The sequence below is a fragment of the Maylandia zebra genome, linkage group LG22, assembly GCF_041146795.1.
Source record: "Maylandia zebra isolate NMK-2024a linkage group LG22, Mzebra_GT3a, whole genome shotgun sequence".
Taxonomy (NCBI): domain Eukaryota; kingdom Metazoa; phylum Chordata; class Actinopteri; order Cichliformes; family Cichlidae; genus Maylandia; species Maylandia zebra.
In genome coordinates, this window is record NC_135187.1 from 11,933,430 (window position 1) to 11,952,123 (window position 18,694).

At 41.3% G+C, this 18,694-nt stretch overlaps 1 protein-coding gene across 2 annotated transcripts in view; it reads left to right on the forward strand.

Annotated features, from left to right (window-relative positions):
• Positions 1-18,694, forward strand: part of samd12 (sterile alpha motif domain containing 12) — a 131,786-nt gene that overhangs the window by 15,839 nt on the left and 97,253 nt on the right. For both annotated transcript variants that reach the window (XM_004548946.5, XM_004548945.5), the window contains exon 2: positions 10,760-10,968. In XM_004548946.5, the coding sequence (XP_004549003.1) occupies positions 10,760-10,968 (209 nt within the window). The remainder of the gene's footprint in view (positions 1-10,759; positions 10,969-18,694) is intronic.

Consider the following 18,694-nt stretch of genomic DNA (forward strand, 5'->3'; position numbering starts at 1 on the left):
TGGAAATACAGCATAATGTTTCTAATGGAAGTCAGTATTTAGACATGTGTCTTTTTGTCTTTCTCTCCTCACTCCCAACCAGCTGCAGAAGATGACGGCCCCTTGTTAAAAGGGAGTTTTTCCTTCCCACTGTCACCAAGTGACTGATTATAAGTGGTCGTCTGATTGTTGGGGTTTCTGTGTATTACTGGAATGTCTTTACCTTACAGGTTAAAGTGCCTTGAAGCGCCTGTTGCTGTGTTTTGGTGCTTTATACTGTAAGTAAGACTGAATTGAATAGTTTTCTGTGTTCATTATTCTATCAGTTTTGAAAAGATCCCCAACACCACAGGCTGGAATCCAGCCCCAAACCATAACAGCATGTTTTACAGATGGCTGTAGAGAGTCATTATTGTACATCTCTCCTGACCTCTGACGATGATGGTCGACTCTACACCACAAATTTCTAAGTTGGGTTAATGAGTCCATAAGATGTGTTGTCCCAGATTTTCAGTCCAGTTCTTGTGTAATTTGGCATATCTCGGTCTTTTCTCGCCATTTCCTTTCCCAACCTTCCACTTTTTTTGAGCTTCAGTGAATAGTATATGGATGAACTGATGATGCATCACATGTGTCTCTCAGGTTCTGTCTGGTCTTCGCTGTACCCTTTTACCCATTTGTTAAGGACATGACTTTGAGATACGGTTTATCTGCTGTAGATAGTTTTTAAGGTCTGCCACTTCTTATTTTTTCCTCCACTTGTCCATTTTCCTAAAATTTTTACAGCAGACTGTACAGCATGCCAGGATATGCCATGTTTTGGGCCAATAGCTTCCTGGGAATCACAGTTAAGTGCAAAAATAAGGTTATTTTTGCATTATTTTTGTTATATTTTGCCATCTTTGGAAGTTTTCATAGATTCGTCTAAAGAAATGGGAACAAATTGTGTTTTTGCGTTAGGCTTCTTGCAACAAAGTGTCTGATGATATAATTCAAAATGGGTTGTTTTCTAAATTGTCTGGTACGTCCCTTGAGTTCGGTGCCCTTTTTATATTTGAATGGTCAGAGTTAAGTGGCTTAAGAAACCAAAAATATATCTCTGAAAATGGATCAGTATAAGGATTTGACTAAAAATGAGTGAAAGGGGACAACATCCAAAGAAAAAATGTGAAAGATAAAAGCCTGAATAACTATTGCTCTTTTGCAAAGTACTGTATGTAATATTACACCATTTCAGATTGTATTACAGCTACAGACAATGTCCCTATCTATTAAGCATCACACTAATCAATTAAAATCTTACCCAATAACTGTCCAATGCAGTAAAATATTAAATATTCACTTAATAAATACATTCAGACTTACCCATTAGATATATCTAATTTTCCATGAGATCTCCAATGCTCTCTATTAAACTGCAGTTGGTGACATTTGCAACCATCAATAAATTTCTTGAGTGCTTTTTATTTAAACTGGTTTTCCACACTGTGCTTACTTTAACTGTTTTTATACACACAAAACATATTTTCAAGAAGTTAAAAAAATATTCTGATCTTTATCTTATTCATATTTGTAGGCTATTCAAACATTATTTGAGCTAACAAAACACTAACTTCAGTCATTTCCATCTTTATTGAATACACCTAGTAATAACTCACAATGCTGAAAAAGGAAAGTTAATATGTGAATCTAGTAACTCTTTGTACCAGCTCTAGCAGCAAAAACTTCTATTAGACATTTTATAGCAGCCTCAGGGACTTTACTCAAATAAGAAGCTATTTTTGGACCTGACATTACTGTTTCAGTTCGTTGATATTTGTAGGATGTCCTGATTTAGGTCATGCCATGGGATCTCAGTAATGTTAAGGAAAGCGCTGGGAATTCTGAATGACTTCTTGTTGATTTACTGGTGTGGTCTGGGTTACTGTCTTGTTACATCACCTAACTTTGAAGTCATGGACTGCAGCGCTGACGCTCTACTGTAGGATTTCAAGAGGTGTGTCAAATCTCAGTGTTCACTGGTACTCTGATGCAATATTGAGTAGTTCTAAATTCGGCTTGTTGCACCTTTAACACTATAGTGCTGCAGAGGAGCCAATTCATGGCCAATGTATCAGCAGTGTCACCAAGATGCTTTTTTTTTTTTTTAAGTATGAGGGGATGTGAACAGGACTCCACATTGATGTAAAACACTTATTAAACTTAAAAAGACTGTTTGACTTTCTTTTTTTTTTTTTTTGCTATTACACTGAAAACAGTAGATCCAAATTTAAAATGGAACAAAAGCTGCAGCTGTTGCAGTTGTCGTTTCTTTCAATTATGAATCCCAGTTTTTCAACGTCTGTGAACTTCTGCCTGAGAGGGGTTACTCTGCGGTCACTGAAGTTGGACTTCAGTTTCTGGCAAAGACAAGACACAGCTGCCTGTCTCTTCAGGAGTGCACAGTCTGAGAATACAAAGATCCTGATTATTTCTGGTCAAATATGACATGACTGGGCTTCTCTGCAAACAGCCCCGAAAAGCCTTCTAGACTAAATAAATGTTAAGGAAAGAAAATGCATGCAAAACTCCATATGCATATGCTAGCCACGCCTTGGCCGGATTACTGGCAGACCTGATGAATCAAGAAATCACTTAAATAGAAGCTGTCTGACAAAGTGAAGCAGGGTAAACGATCTCAAAAGTGTGAAGTGACACAAAATCATTGACATACATCAGTGAGGAAGTGATTGCAAAGACATTTCTAAGCCATTTGTAAACCTTCTCAGGAATATAATGACTCCAAGACTGCACTGATGATTAATCCAGGAGGTCACAAAAGTCCCCAGAACAACATCTAAAGAACTGCAGGCCTCACAAAGTCAGTGTTCAGTATTCAACAAAAATAAAATGACTGGGCCCAAATGGGAGAGTTCCAATAAGAAAACCACTGGTGACCAAAAAGGATACTAAGTCCTGTGTCACAAAAACATCTTGAATATCCACAACATTTTGTGAAATGATGAGAAAAAGTTTAGCTTTTTGAAGGTTTTGAGTCCCATTAGATCTGTTGTAAAACCACAACAACATTTCATAAAGAGAACATCATATCAACAGTCAAACATGGTGGTGGTAGTGTGATACCTGGATGGCCTGGATGACTTGCCAAATTTAACGGAACCATGAATTTTGCTTTCACCAGAAAATCCTAAAGGAGACTGTTCAGCCATGAGTTTGTGCTCTGAAGCTCAAGTGCTTGGACAATGATCCAAAAACACACCAGCAAGTCCACTCGAATGGCTCAAAGCAGCCCAGTCAAAGTCAAGGACCTCTGATTGGGATGCTTTGGCATGACCTTAAATGGGCTGTTCATGCTCATAAACCCTCCAGTGTGGCTAAATTAAAACAGTTCTGCAAGGAAGAGTGGGCCAAGGTTGCTCCACAGTGATGTGAAAGACTCATTGCCAGCGCTCGATTGCAGTTGCCAACTGTACACAAGCAGTTATTAGGTTTAATGAGCAATTACTTTCTCACATAGGGCCAGAAGAGTTTGAATGTTCTTTCCCTTAAAATATGAAATCAGTGCATTTTGTGCTTATCAGGTTATCTCTGTCTAATCTTTGTTTGATGATCTGAATCACTGTATATATTTTTTTGTCGGCATGAACTTGTCAAGTCCAAAACCCTTAAAATTTTTATTATAGCAGTCAGTTTATTCAGTGTGCCTACAATTTTTCATGGCAGGCATACAAACAGATTCCTGCTGGTTGGTCCTTTTCAGATTCAATTGATAATGGCTGCTCGTTTAAAAGTCATGTACAGTAATTAAGAGAACCAGAGTTACGTAAGACTAATCTAATTCTTACTTTATCCTCCTCTAATAGAAATGCATTTGGCTTTGAAGCGATGGCAGTTTTCGGTAACAATTCTACGTAAGTGTGCTCCATTCATTTTCTCTCCTCATTTCCCAACACCGAGTTCCATTGATAGAAAAAGAACGGAGTGGGAGAATGGAGGCGGATATCCTCCCTCATCTATCTCTCTTCCCTCGCAAAGCTTTCACGGCGCATGTCAGCGAGGAGAGAGGGAAGAATGTAATGGTGCTATTTATAGCAACTGTTGCTATTTTAAAAAAAAGAGAGAGAGAAAAGAAAATCTATCTTTTAGCCCTCTATCCACTCACCCTTCTTCCACAGAAACGATGACAGGCCAGTGCGGCTGTCCTTTCTGTTTGCTGTGGTCCTCCCCCTTTGCCTAACTCCTCTCACCATCTTCTCACCCGTCCATCCATTTAGTCTACTTGTACCATTGTTCAGATGCTCTTAGCAGAGGATGTATAATTCATTTCTCCTCCAGAGTGGTTGCACACCAGTCATGAATTTAGTCAGGGTGAGGAGGGGAAGGGGAAGGAGTGAGCTGGGAGGAGAGAATAAAGAAGCAGTGAGAGGGAGCAATGCATCGTGCCACGCATCTCAATTCGGCTTTGTTTAAAACATGGCCCGCTCATGTATGATCTTTGTATGGTTTAAATGGGGCTTCACGGGGCTCTGTTCTTTAATCAGGAATCAAACAGCAGGACTATAGCTGTGTCATGTTTGACATTTTTCTTTAAAGTAGTAATACACAACATAACATAATGACCGCTGACAGGTGAACAACACTGATTATCTCTTCATCATGGCACCTGTTAATGGGTGGGATATATTAGGGAGCAAGTGAACGTTTTGTCCTCAATATTGATGTGTTTAAAGTAAGAGAAATGGACAATTGTAAGGATTTGAGTGAGTTTAATAAGGACTAAACTGTGGTGCCTAGATGGCTGTTTCAGAGCATCTCCAACACTGCAGCTCTTGTAGGGTGTTCCCAGTCTGCAGTGGTTAGAATCTACCGAAGGTGGTCGAAGTCAGAAAGAGTGGCGAACCAGTGATAGTGTCACGGGTGGCCAAGGCTCACCGATGCACGTGGTTCATACGCTCAGCATCTGTGGGATGTGCTGGACAAACAAGTCTGATCCATGGAGGCCCCACCTCGGAACTCACAAGACTTAAAGGATCTGTTGGTGACAATTTGGTACCAGATTCCACAGCACAGCTTCAAGTGGTCAAGTGGAGTCCGTGCCTCAGTGGGTCCGGGCCGTTTTGGCACCGAAAAGGAGACCAACAGAATATTAGCCTCATAATATTACACCTGATAGGCGTTTGTAGTCCATCCATCTATAAGTAAGCCTTGTTAGTTAATGTGGCATATTTTAGAGCAACTTGCCTTTTGTCCTATTAGAAAACGAAGAAAGCTGGTTAAAGATGTCACACAAAGAGTCGGTCAGTGTGTTAACCAAGTGTAGAGTGATCCTTAAACAATCAGTAGACTGCCTCACACTTTGAGTACAGGTATCAAAAAACACAAGTAAGAAAAGAGGCATGTGGGAGAGGAATAGTTCATATATAGTTATATATTAAAAGCTTTGCTTAAACAAAATTTAAATCATAAAAGTAGCAGAGGTAGTTAACGGTGACGTATCACAGCACGCGTACTATTTTAAGGCTATTTAAGGCATGGTTCATCTTGCTTTAGAATAGGTAACTCACTCCAATGATTCCTAATGTAGGGATTAAATCACAAATTAAAGATTTTAATTATTTTAATTACAGGTGGTTGGTATAGCAAAATGATATCACAACATTTCAAGAAAATCTCCAATAATTATTTTTCGGTCGATATAAGGAAAAACAAATACTAAATAACATCCAGTCAGACATTGCAGCTTGCAGGCAGGAGCATTTACTTATTGGTGCAAACAACATGAGCGACCTTTTTCCTTTTCCTTCTTTTCCAATGAACTAGTGTCACTGATGACAGACTGCCTAATTCACAGTGTGAATCCATTACCACAAGGTGCAGCAGCATTACATCAAATGCAAACCCAAAAGCAGCTTAGTCAGTGTTTTCCAAATGTCAAACATTTAAGTAAGTAATAATAACAATAATATTAATAAGTAAAGTGATGTAACCTTGAAACTCTTATAGAGCCTGCACATTACTATCAAATAATAGAACTTGGATTGATTAATATCTTCCACCTGAGATGTTATATCTTGGCTCAGACCTTTTAAGCAGTTGATTAAAGCCATGTAACTGCATCACTAATTTCCATCCACCACTTGGTCCTCCTGTCATGTAGAGTCTAACTAGTGAGATGCTCGGTTGATTACTTTTTGGTTTCACTTCAGCCGCCATGTCTCCTCTTTGTACTGGTGGTTTTGCCTCAAGTTGGGGTTTTTTCCCACCTTTAGCTGTAACAACTTTCTAGCAGTCTGGATTTGTGCACTAGCAACATAAATGCAGATTATATATATCATCAGTATCATGATAGGACACTTTTATATTGCGTACAAATTCACTTTTTAGAAGTAACGCCTCCAGCATGGCACCCTTTATTTTAACATTACAACAAATTATCATCAGGCTCATCACAACAGCTATATAATGGATTCAATGTATTGAGCATAATCATCTGTAAGCTGCTTTGCAAACCACCCCTGCCCCAGTTTTTTCTTTCCATTCTGTGTACAGCTCAATAAATATTAGATCTGTTGTTAGCTGTGGTATCAGCTTTGTTCTTTGCATCTCTGGCTCTAGCTTTTCTTCTGTTGCACATAAAGAGAGCTATACTGCCAAATATAAGTTACTTAAATTATTAATAAGAATCTTATTGTGACTTCATAGGTCCTCAAAAAGATTGTAATATTTTAAAAGCAAGTAAAGCACTAAGTGGTCTTTGTATTCTGGCATTTGGACAGGGTAACAGTAATCTGAACAAAATCTGAGTCATTCAGGCAACTTTTGTATTAGCTCAAGTGCTCTGTGACTATATAGAATAGAATAGACTTTATTGTCATTGCACATGTCACAAGTACAAGGCAACGAAATGCAGTTTGCATCCACCCAGAAGTGCTTTAGCCATGAGATCTATCTATCTATGGTGTGATTCTAGGTCAGATATTTGAACAAATGTAGTGCACTCTCTCCCTTATTTTAAATGTGTTCACACTCTATTTCCCAGACGTATAGCATGTTGCAGTATGAGGAGGAACTATAGAAGTGAAATCTACTGTAGGTGGCCCCGCTGGTATGTTGAATGGCAGCACGGATATTGTTGCTGTTTTGTTTCAGTCCAGTCTGAACTGTGTCAGACTTGTAATTGCTCTCTGACAGTGGTCTCAAATAAGTCGCTAATTGGCAATTTTCCTGGCCGTGCTTGTCTGCCAACAAGCAGACTGGCATTTTTGTTTGGCCAGTAGAATAGAATAGAATAGAATAGAATTCAACTTTATTGTCATTGCACATGCACAGGTACAGGGCAACGAAATGCAGTTTGCATCCATCCAGAAGTGCTTTAGTGATATAGATATATTACAATATATATTAGCAATAATATAGATATGTAAGTATATTACAGAAATGGGTCTATTATGTTATAATGTACACGGTATGAAGTATGTTGTGAATATTCTATAACTATAAGTATGTACAGGCTGTAGTGAGTACAAGCTATGTACAGGATATGGACAGGATATAAATATGAAAAACTATACAGAATATGAAATAAATAACTTTACAGGAATCTGAGATATACAGCTATACAGAAATGGGAACTATGCAAGTTGTAAACAGTTGTAGGGTTAAAAATTATCGTATGTACAGAATGATTGTTTACACAGGGCTATACAGTAGTGCAGTTAAGGTAAGTGAGGGTGTGGATAATTTCTACAGAGGCTATATAAAGTGCTAGTGGTTGTGAGTGGTGGTTCACTCCATGTTATTATTGTGTGTTTGAGGGTACAGTTGTCCATTGTGTGTGTGTGTGTATGTTCAGTCCATGAGTTAACGTGGGTCAGATGTCAGGAGGCAGAGTTCAGGAGTCTGACAGCTGTGGGGAAGAAGCTGTTCCGGTACCTGGTGGTCTTAGTCCGGAGGCTCCTGTAGCGCCTCCAGACGGCAGGAGGGTGAAGAGTCCATGTGATGGGTGACTGGGGTCTCTGATGATTTTCCCAGCCCTTTTCAGACACCGCTTCCTGTAGATGTCTTTTATGGCAGGAAGTGGTGCTCCGGCGATGCGCTGGGCAGTTTTCACGACCCTCTGCAACGCCTTCCGGTCCGAGGTAGAGCAGTTCCCGTACCAGACTGTTATACAGTTGGTCAGGATGCTCTCGATGGTGCAGCGATAGAAGTTCACCAGGATGTCTGAGGACAGGTGGTTCTTCCTCAGAGTCCTCAAGAAGAAGAGGCGCTGGTGAGCCTTCTTGACCAGCTTGGAGCAGTTGGTCGTCCAGGTGAGATCCTCGGAGATGTGGACTCCCAGGAACTTGAAGCTGCTCACACGCTCCACAGCCGTCCCCTTAATGTGGATGGGTGGATGTGGGTCAGCATTCCTCCTGTAGTCTACGATGAGCTCCTTGGTCTTCTCGGTGTTAAGCAGCAGGTTGTTTGTGTCGCACCACTCAGCCAGACGATCCACCTCCTCCCTGTAGGCGGCCTCATCGTTGTCACTGATGAGGCCAATCACCGTGGTGTCATCTGCAAACTTAATGATGGTGTTGGAACCATCAGCAGGTCTGCAGTCGTGGGTAGTAGATAGCTGTCGTCCTTTTATACCCTCCCCAAAGCCTATGTGTCTATCCAAGATATCAAGGACATTCAAATATGTATTTATTGCAGGCAATTATATGAGACACATTGCACGGTTGTGCTTTTTTTTCCCCTCCTTTTTTCAAGTTCATTCGGTTACTCTTTTTAGACCTTTAAGTAAAGCCGAATGTGCGGCTTTCGAAAAACATGTTTTTTGACCTTTTATCCAAGCAGACTTCAGGTGTGATGAAAAGGGTTTTTGACTTCCATTCCACATGAATGAGACGCTGGTGTTTTTAGAACAAGTGCTCAGGTTTTATGATGACAAATGGCCTATTTTAGTGACACCTAACAAGTCACTGCTAGCTGTCACTTCTGCTCCTGCATCACTGCCTGATGAGACTAAAATAGTGTTCGAGTCTGACACCTCCTGAAAAACACAACTAAAAATAAGCCCTTCATGGAGGAAATGGTACGATACGGTTTTACACAGAGTAATACAAGCCTTCTGCCAATATGTGACTATTATCATTCATCTCTTACATGCATGCAAATTGATTCACAGGAATTGCTTTTGCTGTTTTCTTTTTTAAGTCATCTGCCTGAGACATGTCCTTGAATGCCAATTTGTGGCAGTCATAACACAAGTTTTTACACAGATTTCCAGTTGTTTTTTTTATCAAGGCAATCAACTGTGCAGGATTTTTGAGGGGGAAAAAAACAGAAGAAAAAAGGCTTTTGTGGCTATAGATAAACTCTCCTGCTGTAGTGCTCAGCCAGTCTTGGGTTATGCTGAGAATGTCGTCAATTTACAATGCAATATTTTTCCATAAAAACTGAAAGTCTTAGGCAAGTGTAACATGGAAAAAAATTTAGTGTGGTCCACTGAAGTCCAAAGAAAATGTTTCTTTCCGTCTGGAGTAATTTGTATTTCGTGGCATGGCAACAAAATGATCTAGCACAGCTGGCATCAGTGACAACAGAGTCGACATGAAGTCAGGTGGGTTGCTGAGCGGCTTGCAGTTGTTACAGAAACTGTTGGCAGGTTACAGAATATTCAATAGCACACACGTAATGAGATGTGCCAGTTTGCTGAGAGACTAGCTGATCTGTGCTGGCACTGATATCATCTGATCTGCCAGGCCGGCAGCTGAGCTCGACTTTGTAGCCTGCCTGAACTTGTTGGAATTTTCAACTTATGGATGCCTGAACGCTGGCTTTGCTGGTAGTTCCACACTAACAAAATTCTCTTTGTCTTCTTTACTTTTAAGAGCATGAGATTCATAGAAGGGTCATTACATTAAGGATAGAAAAACTAAATTTCTGATGTATGAGACAACTCCTTTGCTGTTGTGCTTTTTCACAGTTTTCAGTTAAGTTGTCTTTTTGGAGAACTTGTCATGGTTCTTCTGTGGATGTTTGCCTGTTTATGTAAATTCCAGATTATCTCCGTGGGGGCATATCATCTCCTGCATAACTTGCTCATCTTCTTGTTTGCAGAAGATATTTTTGTGCCTTACATTTGGGTTGTTCTCATCATGTAGAATCATTCTGGGACTTGTCTCTCTGATGTTAGTGAATAATAGATAACACTTAGCTTTTTCCTGAAACTTTGCTGTTATTATTTATGCTCTAATACAGATTTTGGATAACTGTCTGCAAACAGTCCACTGTATTAAGAACTGTCTGGTAGTAGGAGACAGGTTGCATTACAATGAACTACTGAGACTTTCACTGGCTTACTCACCATAAGTCACTCTCTGCTGCCATCTTGTGGAATTTCTGAAGTGTAGCGTTCAGTGTGTGAGGACTGGGTTATTCAACATGTGTTGCTCACAGTTTGGAATTTCACCAGGAAATTTAATAATCTAACATTTAAGAGAACTGTAAAAAGAGACCATTAAAAAAAGATGTTATACTATTACAGAAACGATGTAGTACTCTTGTGTACTACACAAGCATTGAAAGGCCCATTTATAGAAAACTGCAATCTTAATTTATTAGCTAGTAGCTAGTACATACCTTAGCTAGTACATACCTGAACCTAAGTGATTCAAATGTAATGCAAAGCACCTCCAGTTAAAATTGCAATACTACACTTTCGTCCTATTTATGGCAAATGTCTGCTGTTACCCTTTGCTAATCACTTGGAAATGTTTGCCTCTGACACACTCAGCTGTTCACTGCAACCTGAGCCAGAATGGCATCGACCACCAGATGTGCCAGGAGAATATGACGTCACAGCTGGAGGAGGAAGAAGAGTCTGTGGACGTGGGGTCTGTCCTGCTGGATGACGACAGCCCAAGCTATCAGGATGTCAGCCCTCCTAGGTACCAGCGGCGCTCCCCGCCACACCGATCTGTCTCAGAGTCTGAGCTGACCCGGGTAAGACTATCTATCATAGCATAGCATATATTGTTTTTGTTTTTCAATTTTTAATTTTTCAATTATTAATTATTTAATCTCCTGTTATTTCAAGCATATAACAACTCCAACTCCTCTTTTTCTTTGCAAATCTGTACTCTGTCTCTCCATAGTGCCATATGGCAGCGGTCCCCAACCTTTTTTGTGCCACCGACCGGTTTAATGTCAGACAATATTTTCACAGACCTGCCTTTAGGGTGGCGCAGATAAATACAACAAAATAAAATGATACGAGCAAGACACAAACTGGGGTATTTTTCAAATATAATAATAAATGCGAATTCACTGTGTAATTGCCTAACTTTATTGGCAGCATCCTCCTACAATGACCAACAAATTGAGTGTAACATCCTTCTCTCTGTCCCTTAATACTCTCTGGTCACTATGGTAACGTGTAAATATTTCTTTGAAAACACACAACTACAACACGGGAAAAGACCCAGTCCGTGTCCCGGGGGTTGGGGACCGCTGCCATAGTGTCTTCATAGTGTTTTCTATCATACTGCAGCTAAGGGGCGCCAGAGTCAGCAGTTTTCAGACTCATGGTAACTGTAAGAGAAGCTTGGATTAATAAAAGAAAACAGGTGACTGATGGCTAATATTTATATTACATGTTTGTCCATTAAGTCTGTGAGTTAGACACGTGAGTTTAGAATTGAAATAGTCAGGGGGAGTGTGTTCTCACTACTGGGATGATTTGGGTGACGGTGCTGTGTGAGTATTGCAGGTGGCAGCATGCTGAATGACCAGTTGCTAGCAAATGCTAAATACACTGAACTGTTACATGTATTATCTTTTATATTATTTGGGGGGTACAGACTGTTTAATGTCTTTTGATGCGTAGTGTTTTGAAAAATTCAGGGCTGCTAGGTACATTTTAAAAAAGAATGTCTCTTTGCATTTGTTGAGGGAGTTGTAGTTTGATCTTTAACTGTGAAATTTTCAAAAGGTTTTTAATGCCTTTGAAAAATCCATCAAGTCCACAGACTGTGCGTAAAAGTTGGATATAAGCTCTCAGTGTGTCATAAATATATATTTATTTTAAAAGCCAGAATGGGCAGAATGAAAGTGTGGCTGTATAGAAGTCTATGAGAAAAAGGACCTTAATCCTCATTTGACTAAAACATTTTGCCCAGTTATGGTCTCAGCTGCTATTTTCTGATCTTTTTTCCTTTCAGCATAATGTTGTAAATCAATCAAATCTAGAGTAAAATAAACAATAAACCTGGAAATAAAACCTGCTTTGGGGGTGACTGTTATTTCAGTTTTTATTGCTTTATGGCTGATTAGCTGCAAACGTGTTTGCTCTACATTCTGGCTTGACAGCAAGCTTCAGGTTGTCCAATTTTTTGTGTCCAAATTCCCAAAATAAATATAGGCCACCTCGAGAGCACTAAAAACTGAAATGATGAAAGTCTTAGTATTAGATTTACACTTGTGACCCCTCAAATTAGCTGCTTTGTTTTGGATAAAAGTGTAATTACTGTGTTTTCTTAAGCGCTAATTAGCAAATGCTGGAATGCTAACAGGCTAAACCAAGTTAATGAAATGCTCCACTGTATCTAAACAAAAGTATAGCACTTGAAACACTGTAGCACAAGTTCTCAGATCTCACAAGGAATTCACATAGCATGCTTAACTGCACTGTGGTGATATAACTGCACTTATTACTCTTATTTGATGATACATTGATGGTATTTGTTGTCACATTATGTGGACGGCACACATCCTTTTGCTTTCCACGCACAAAATAGTATGCCAGTCATGTAGATAAAGTAACCCCTTATGTTTCTGTCCACCTTGTAAGCACCAACAATAACTTTAATGTGGAATAAGCAGTGACAGACAAGCTGTTGTTTTCCTTGGTGTCCCTGATAATAGATGAAAGGACCCATCAACAGCAGTGAAGACTCATAAGTTGTTTCCTCTCCAGAAATAGACGGATTGGGAGAGTAGTGTTTACTTCCAACGTATGCAAACTGCCATATGCTCTCCGTTTCTTTCCTGATCAACAGTTACGACAATGAAAGAAGATTAAAGTACTTTGAGTCAGACACCAGCTTCTGTGTAAACCTCTTTGAAATACCAGACCTGCAGCCTGGCCTGGTTGAATTAGTGCAAACAGAAAGTTGCAGAAATTATTTGACAACTTTCAGCCTCAATGTCACATGTCCCTGTGCGATAGATTTAATATCTCCTATCTTTGGAAAAATCTAAGTAGACTAGTCTAGAAAGAGTTTAATTATGTCTCATAGTAATCTGTACTATCAAGCTTTGGAGACACAGGACAGATAGTATTTATTAGTACTTACAGGATTTGAGGTTAATTAAATGGTGTTCAACTTCAATTAGTATTACATATGTGTGCTATTATATGACCACATTCTTTCACATTCTGTATGGCTCGGCATATTATTTTTGATTTCATAAATATGCATGCACTACCAAGTCTAAATCACGGTGATGCTTCAAAACCTCCCGTTCCCTCATATCAAAGTCCTCATAAGTGAAACTCTCACCACTCGGCTGTCATCTAGGGAATGCCTCCTGGCAGTTATATGTGCAGTAGGTGATAATCTTAAAAAGCACAGAGCATAGAAACTGCAACCAAATCCTGTACTGTGATACTTAAAAAATTTGATGTTTATTTGCTGCAAAATAAGGTTTGAGCACCTTAGTGTCAATGTCTTTACCTGATCCTGCCAGAGTGTTTTACTAATGCTATAATTAATAATATTATGGGTGAAAAGCCAAGAAAAGTACACTTTCCTACATCTTTACAACAATCTTAACAACAACATTTGTGCTGCGAGCAGGCGTCAGTGGCTCATATGTTCCCAGGTTACACTGTTGTTTGGTTCCTTGCCTCCTCTGTTACAGTATTTTCCCCTTAGATTTCTCTTCAGCACTCCCTGATTGTCATGTCCCCTCATTACAATGTCTCAACTCATTTGCTTGTTGGTCTTTGTGTGGTGCCAAGTCAATGGACCCATCAAGGCAAGACCATTGAAGGTGCCGTGTGGAGTGTTGCACCATCAAATGTTGCTGCCCGGGGTGCATCAAGCCTCTCAAGTTTAACTGGGAACAGTTAAAACATCTTGCCATCAGTTCATGCCTTGTCTCTCCTCAGACCACTGCGGGTTTGTACTCAACAGTGCCAAACTGGGCCACTTGATAAGTGTTGCTCTTTCAGATATGTTCCCGTCCAGTCATCTGGCTGCAACTTCACCCTTGCCAGTCACTTAGTTCTTTACTGCTGCCCATTTGCGCAGCTTTAACAGCCAAATGTTCAGTTATAGTCTAATTAATCCCAGACCTTGAAATGCATCATTGTATAATCAATGTTATTCACTACATCTGTGAGCAGTCGTAATGTTTTGGCTTGTCCGTGTATATGCATATGAGTCCAGGGACTATATATCTTGCAAATAGAAATTCTAATCAAATGTTGTTGGCTGTTAAATAACAGCAGCCACGCAGATGAAACTGAGAGTCTGTATTAATTCTAGAGTCAACACAGCACTCGTGATTGATACCTCGCCCCGAGAAATCTAAATCCTGTTTAACTGAAACTTTCCGGTGCCACATTCGAGTGCTTTCTCAGCCCTACAAACACATTTCAGTTGATAGAAGAGAAACGTTACCAAGCTTCATCGGCTTTTCCGGTGAGAAACTCAACATTTTGTCAGGATTGCTGACTAAGAGGGAGAGTTTGATGCTAGGGCTCATTCATCTCATTTTTCATGTGGAGTGTAAGTACCTGTTTTAACGATCCATCAATTAGCACTGAATAAATGTGAAGACATAATAAATCCAGACCTTTGTGCCATTCTGTGGAACAGCATACAGCAGGTCATTTCAGTTCATCACATCAGCGGCGTTAATTTTTAAATATTGGATTAAAGTTTAATCATGCGCCTGCTCGGATTTATAATCGAGTCAAGGCTCAGCCATAGATTAAACATGAAGCATAAAACAGCCATTTAGACTCTGTGGATAGCTATAACATCCATAGCAAATAACCTCATCTCAGTCGTAATCAATATGAAGCCCAAGGTGAATATATCTTGTTTGGTGTTAACACGCCCTGCTATGCTTTATGGACCCCGCTGAATCCCAAGGTCAGGTGCTCTGAAGGGATCTGGTGTACTTTCTTTGATGTGCCTGAGTAAAGTTGGCATCGCCTGTAAATCCAATTTCAAACAGAGGCTCCTTATTAAGGCTTATTAATTTTTCCAGCACAGCGTGTTATTCTGTCAGCTATCCACAGCTCTCTGGACTCCTCTCTACCCTGTCCACTCACACATACACGCACCCGTATCACGGTTTCATCCCAATTCCTGTATGTAACAGATTAATTAATACAGGGAATTTTCATCTCCTGCCAGCTCTTGCCAAGAGAAATGGAGCGAGGCAGAAAGAAAAGAAAGCGAGAGAGAACATGCCAGAGCTGTTAATTAGCTGTGCAGTGGAGATAGGGCAGGCGACACAGGGCTCCGTGTCTCAGACACCCATTCACTCAGTCAACATGACATTAATGGCAGCTGCCTTGCTCTTCTTAGTGCTTCTCCGTCAGTCTGCAGTTAAACGTGGAGGCAGTGTTTAGTGGTGACACTAGAGGGTAGTATATAACAGGGAATGTGACTCGTGTAACATAAGGAAGTTCAGGGTGGAGGAAGAAGGAAGCGTCTAATACAACCTTTCAGTTTTCCCGCTGCTGTTGAGAACTGAGGGATGGAATTAAAAGGTAAAATCAAGATTAGATTTAGGGTCTAGAATTATAACTTATACAAAGAATGAGATATAATGTGGTAGCACTTTGTTTTAAGACCTTATGTAAATACAGGATTGCATTTTTGAGAAGCTGTGAGTATATTGGTATATTTAGCTATAACAGTGTTTCCAAATAAGCTGTAATGTTGTCTAGAATAAAAACCAAAATACAATTTTGCAAATTTGCAGTTGATTTAATTGAAAGTAAAAATAAAAAAACAATCGAAATGTTGAAACTAATGAGTTTTTTTCTTTTAATATACACTGATTAGCCATGTGACTAACACCAATAATTTTATTACAATGCAATTTTCTGCTTGGGAAATTCAATTTCTGGCATTCATTTGGTTTTTACTCGGACCACTTGTTGTTGCTGAGATGCAAACTACCCCTGGCAGGGCAGTTTAAAAAAAAAAAAAAAATACTGCACACAGTATTATAGACAGTGGTTTTAATGTTGACTTGTTTACACTCACATTGAAATTTATGTCAGCAGCACATTTAAGAGAACCACTGTCTTGCATCCTGATCCATTTTTAACACTTTAAGCATTTCAGTAGTTTTGATAATTATATTTTCAAATGATACATTTTCCCGTCCTTTACTGATGTACAATCAGCATTGTTTAACATTTTAGGACCTAGTTTATCATATATTTAGCTTAATTCATCCACCCATCTATTGTCCAGTTGGGGGTTAAAGGGTATCCTATCCCAGTTGTCGTAGGTTTCCATCATCTTGCTAAAATAAGCAAAGCCTTTTCCTGAAAAAAAGATGTCTGGATAGCATTAATGGTGTTTTCACAGTAGTTCAAGGTTTCCGTGTGCACTCATGCACCACCATGAATGGTTCAGGAGTTAATCATCCACCAATTGAAAGATCACTCTCTGGCTCCTCCAGTCTGCATGTTGCATGTCCTTGGGCAAAATACTGAACACTAAATTCAGTATTTTGCTGATACTGTGCGATCAAACATCAAGAGTTTGTGAGTCTGGTATAATAGTTAGAAAGCTCTTAAAGGCATAGAATAAACCTCTGTTTGAATGAGTGTGTGAAGGTGTGACTGTGGCGTGTTGGTGACTTTTGAAATGAGCACTGATAATAGGCTCTCTTCTTTCTACTTGAGGCATCCATAATTTTATGAAAATAAGTTCAGATTGGCTGTCAGGACCTTGTATTGTCTATGAAAGTTTATGAGCCAGTGTGGGAATTGTTTTTCAATCTTCTAGTCTTCATAGTTATTTATTTGAAGTGAATTGCTAGCACATTAAATAAGCATTTATACAAAACAAAGCAACTGAAAAACTCTCTAAAATTACATGATTCTGTTTTTGCCGAGGCGAGCCGTGTGGAGTTGGAAAAAGGACCCAAGAGCAAGCAGTGTATGAAAAGATTAGTGGAGTTTATTTACAAGGTGTCAGTGGCAGGAACAGAAAACGAATAATGAGACAAACTAACGGAAACCTAAACTGGGAAAACTAAAGAGCAACTGAATGAACAAAAGCATAAGGAAACACAAAACACTGAGTCCTCAGACTCAGGACCATGACAGTACCCCCCCCCCCCCTCAAGGGCTGGCACCAGACAGCCCAACAGAAACACAAAAACGGACCAAAACCAAAAAACCCCCCCACGAACCAAAAAACAGAAAACGACCCGACCAGGGCCCGCCCTGGTGGGGGTCCAGGACGGAGGGACACAGTCCGAAAAGGCCCAGACGGACAAGGTCAGGGGGCCGACCCGGAGGCCAAAACAGTTCGGTTCCGGGGGCCGACCGTGTGAAAGGCAGCGGCAGTGGGGCAGGTCCGGAGGCCGGCCACGTGGAAGGTAGTGGCGGCGTTCAGGAGGGCGTTCAGGAGGGCGTCCACGGTGGCGGAGATGCCCAACAAGCGGCCTGGCAGATGACCGACGATGTGGAGGTGGTAGTAGGGGACCTGAAGGCTGCGTGGCCCCTGCAGCCCCAGGCGAAGCGGAGGCTGGACCAGACGAGGCGGAGGCTGGACCAGACGAAGCTGATGAGGACGCTGAAGCAGAAGCCGGACCAGACGAAGCTGATGAGGACGCTGAAGCAGAAGCCGGACCAGGCGAGGATGATGAGGATGCTGAAGCCGGACCAGGCGAGGATGATGAGGATGCTGAAGCCGGACCAGGCGAGGATGATGAAGACGCTGAAGCCGGACCAGACGACGAGGATGATGAAGACGCTGGAGCCGGACCAGACGACGAGGATGATGAAGACGCTGGAGCCGGACCAGACGACGAGGATGATGAAGACGCTGGAGCCGGACCAGACGACGAAGATGAAGAGGAGGCTGGACCAGACGAGGATGAAGCAGTGGCTGGACCAGACGAGGATGAAGCAGTGGCTGGACCAGACGAGGATGAAGCAGTGGCTGGACCAGATGAGGATGAAGCAGTGGCTGGACCAGACGAGGATGATGAGGATGCAGAGGCTGGACCGGATGAAGCCAAAGCAGACGCTGGACCAGGCGACGAGGATGAAGCCAAAGCAGATGCTGAAACCGGACCAGGCGAGGCCGAAGACTCTGAGGCCGCAGCAGGCGAGGGTGATGAGACTGCAGCTGGTGATGAGACTGCAGCTGGTGATGAGACTGCAGCTGGTGGCTGGACGGGCTCCTCGGGCCCCCCAGCTGACGAGGCAGATGGCTGGACGGGCTCCTCGGGCCCCCCAGCTGACGAGGCAGATGGCTGGACGGGCTCCTCGGGCCCCCCAGCAAAAACAGTCTCAGAACCAGTGGGCACTGGAGCCCCTGGCAGGAACGCAACAGGACCAGCAGGCACACGGGCCTCTGGCAGGAACGCAACAGGACCAGCAGGCACACGGGCCTCTGGCAGGAACGCAACAGGACCAGCAGGCGCGGGGACCTCTGGCAGAAACAGAACAGAACCAGCA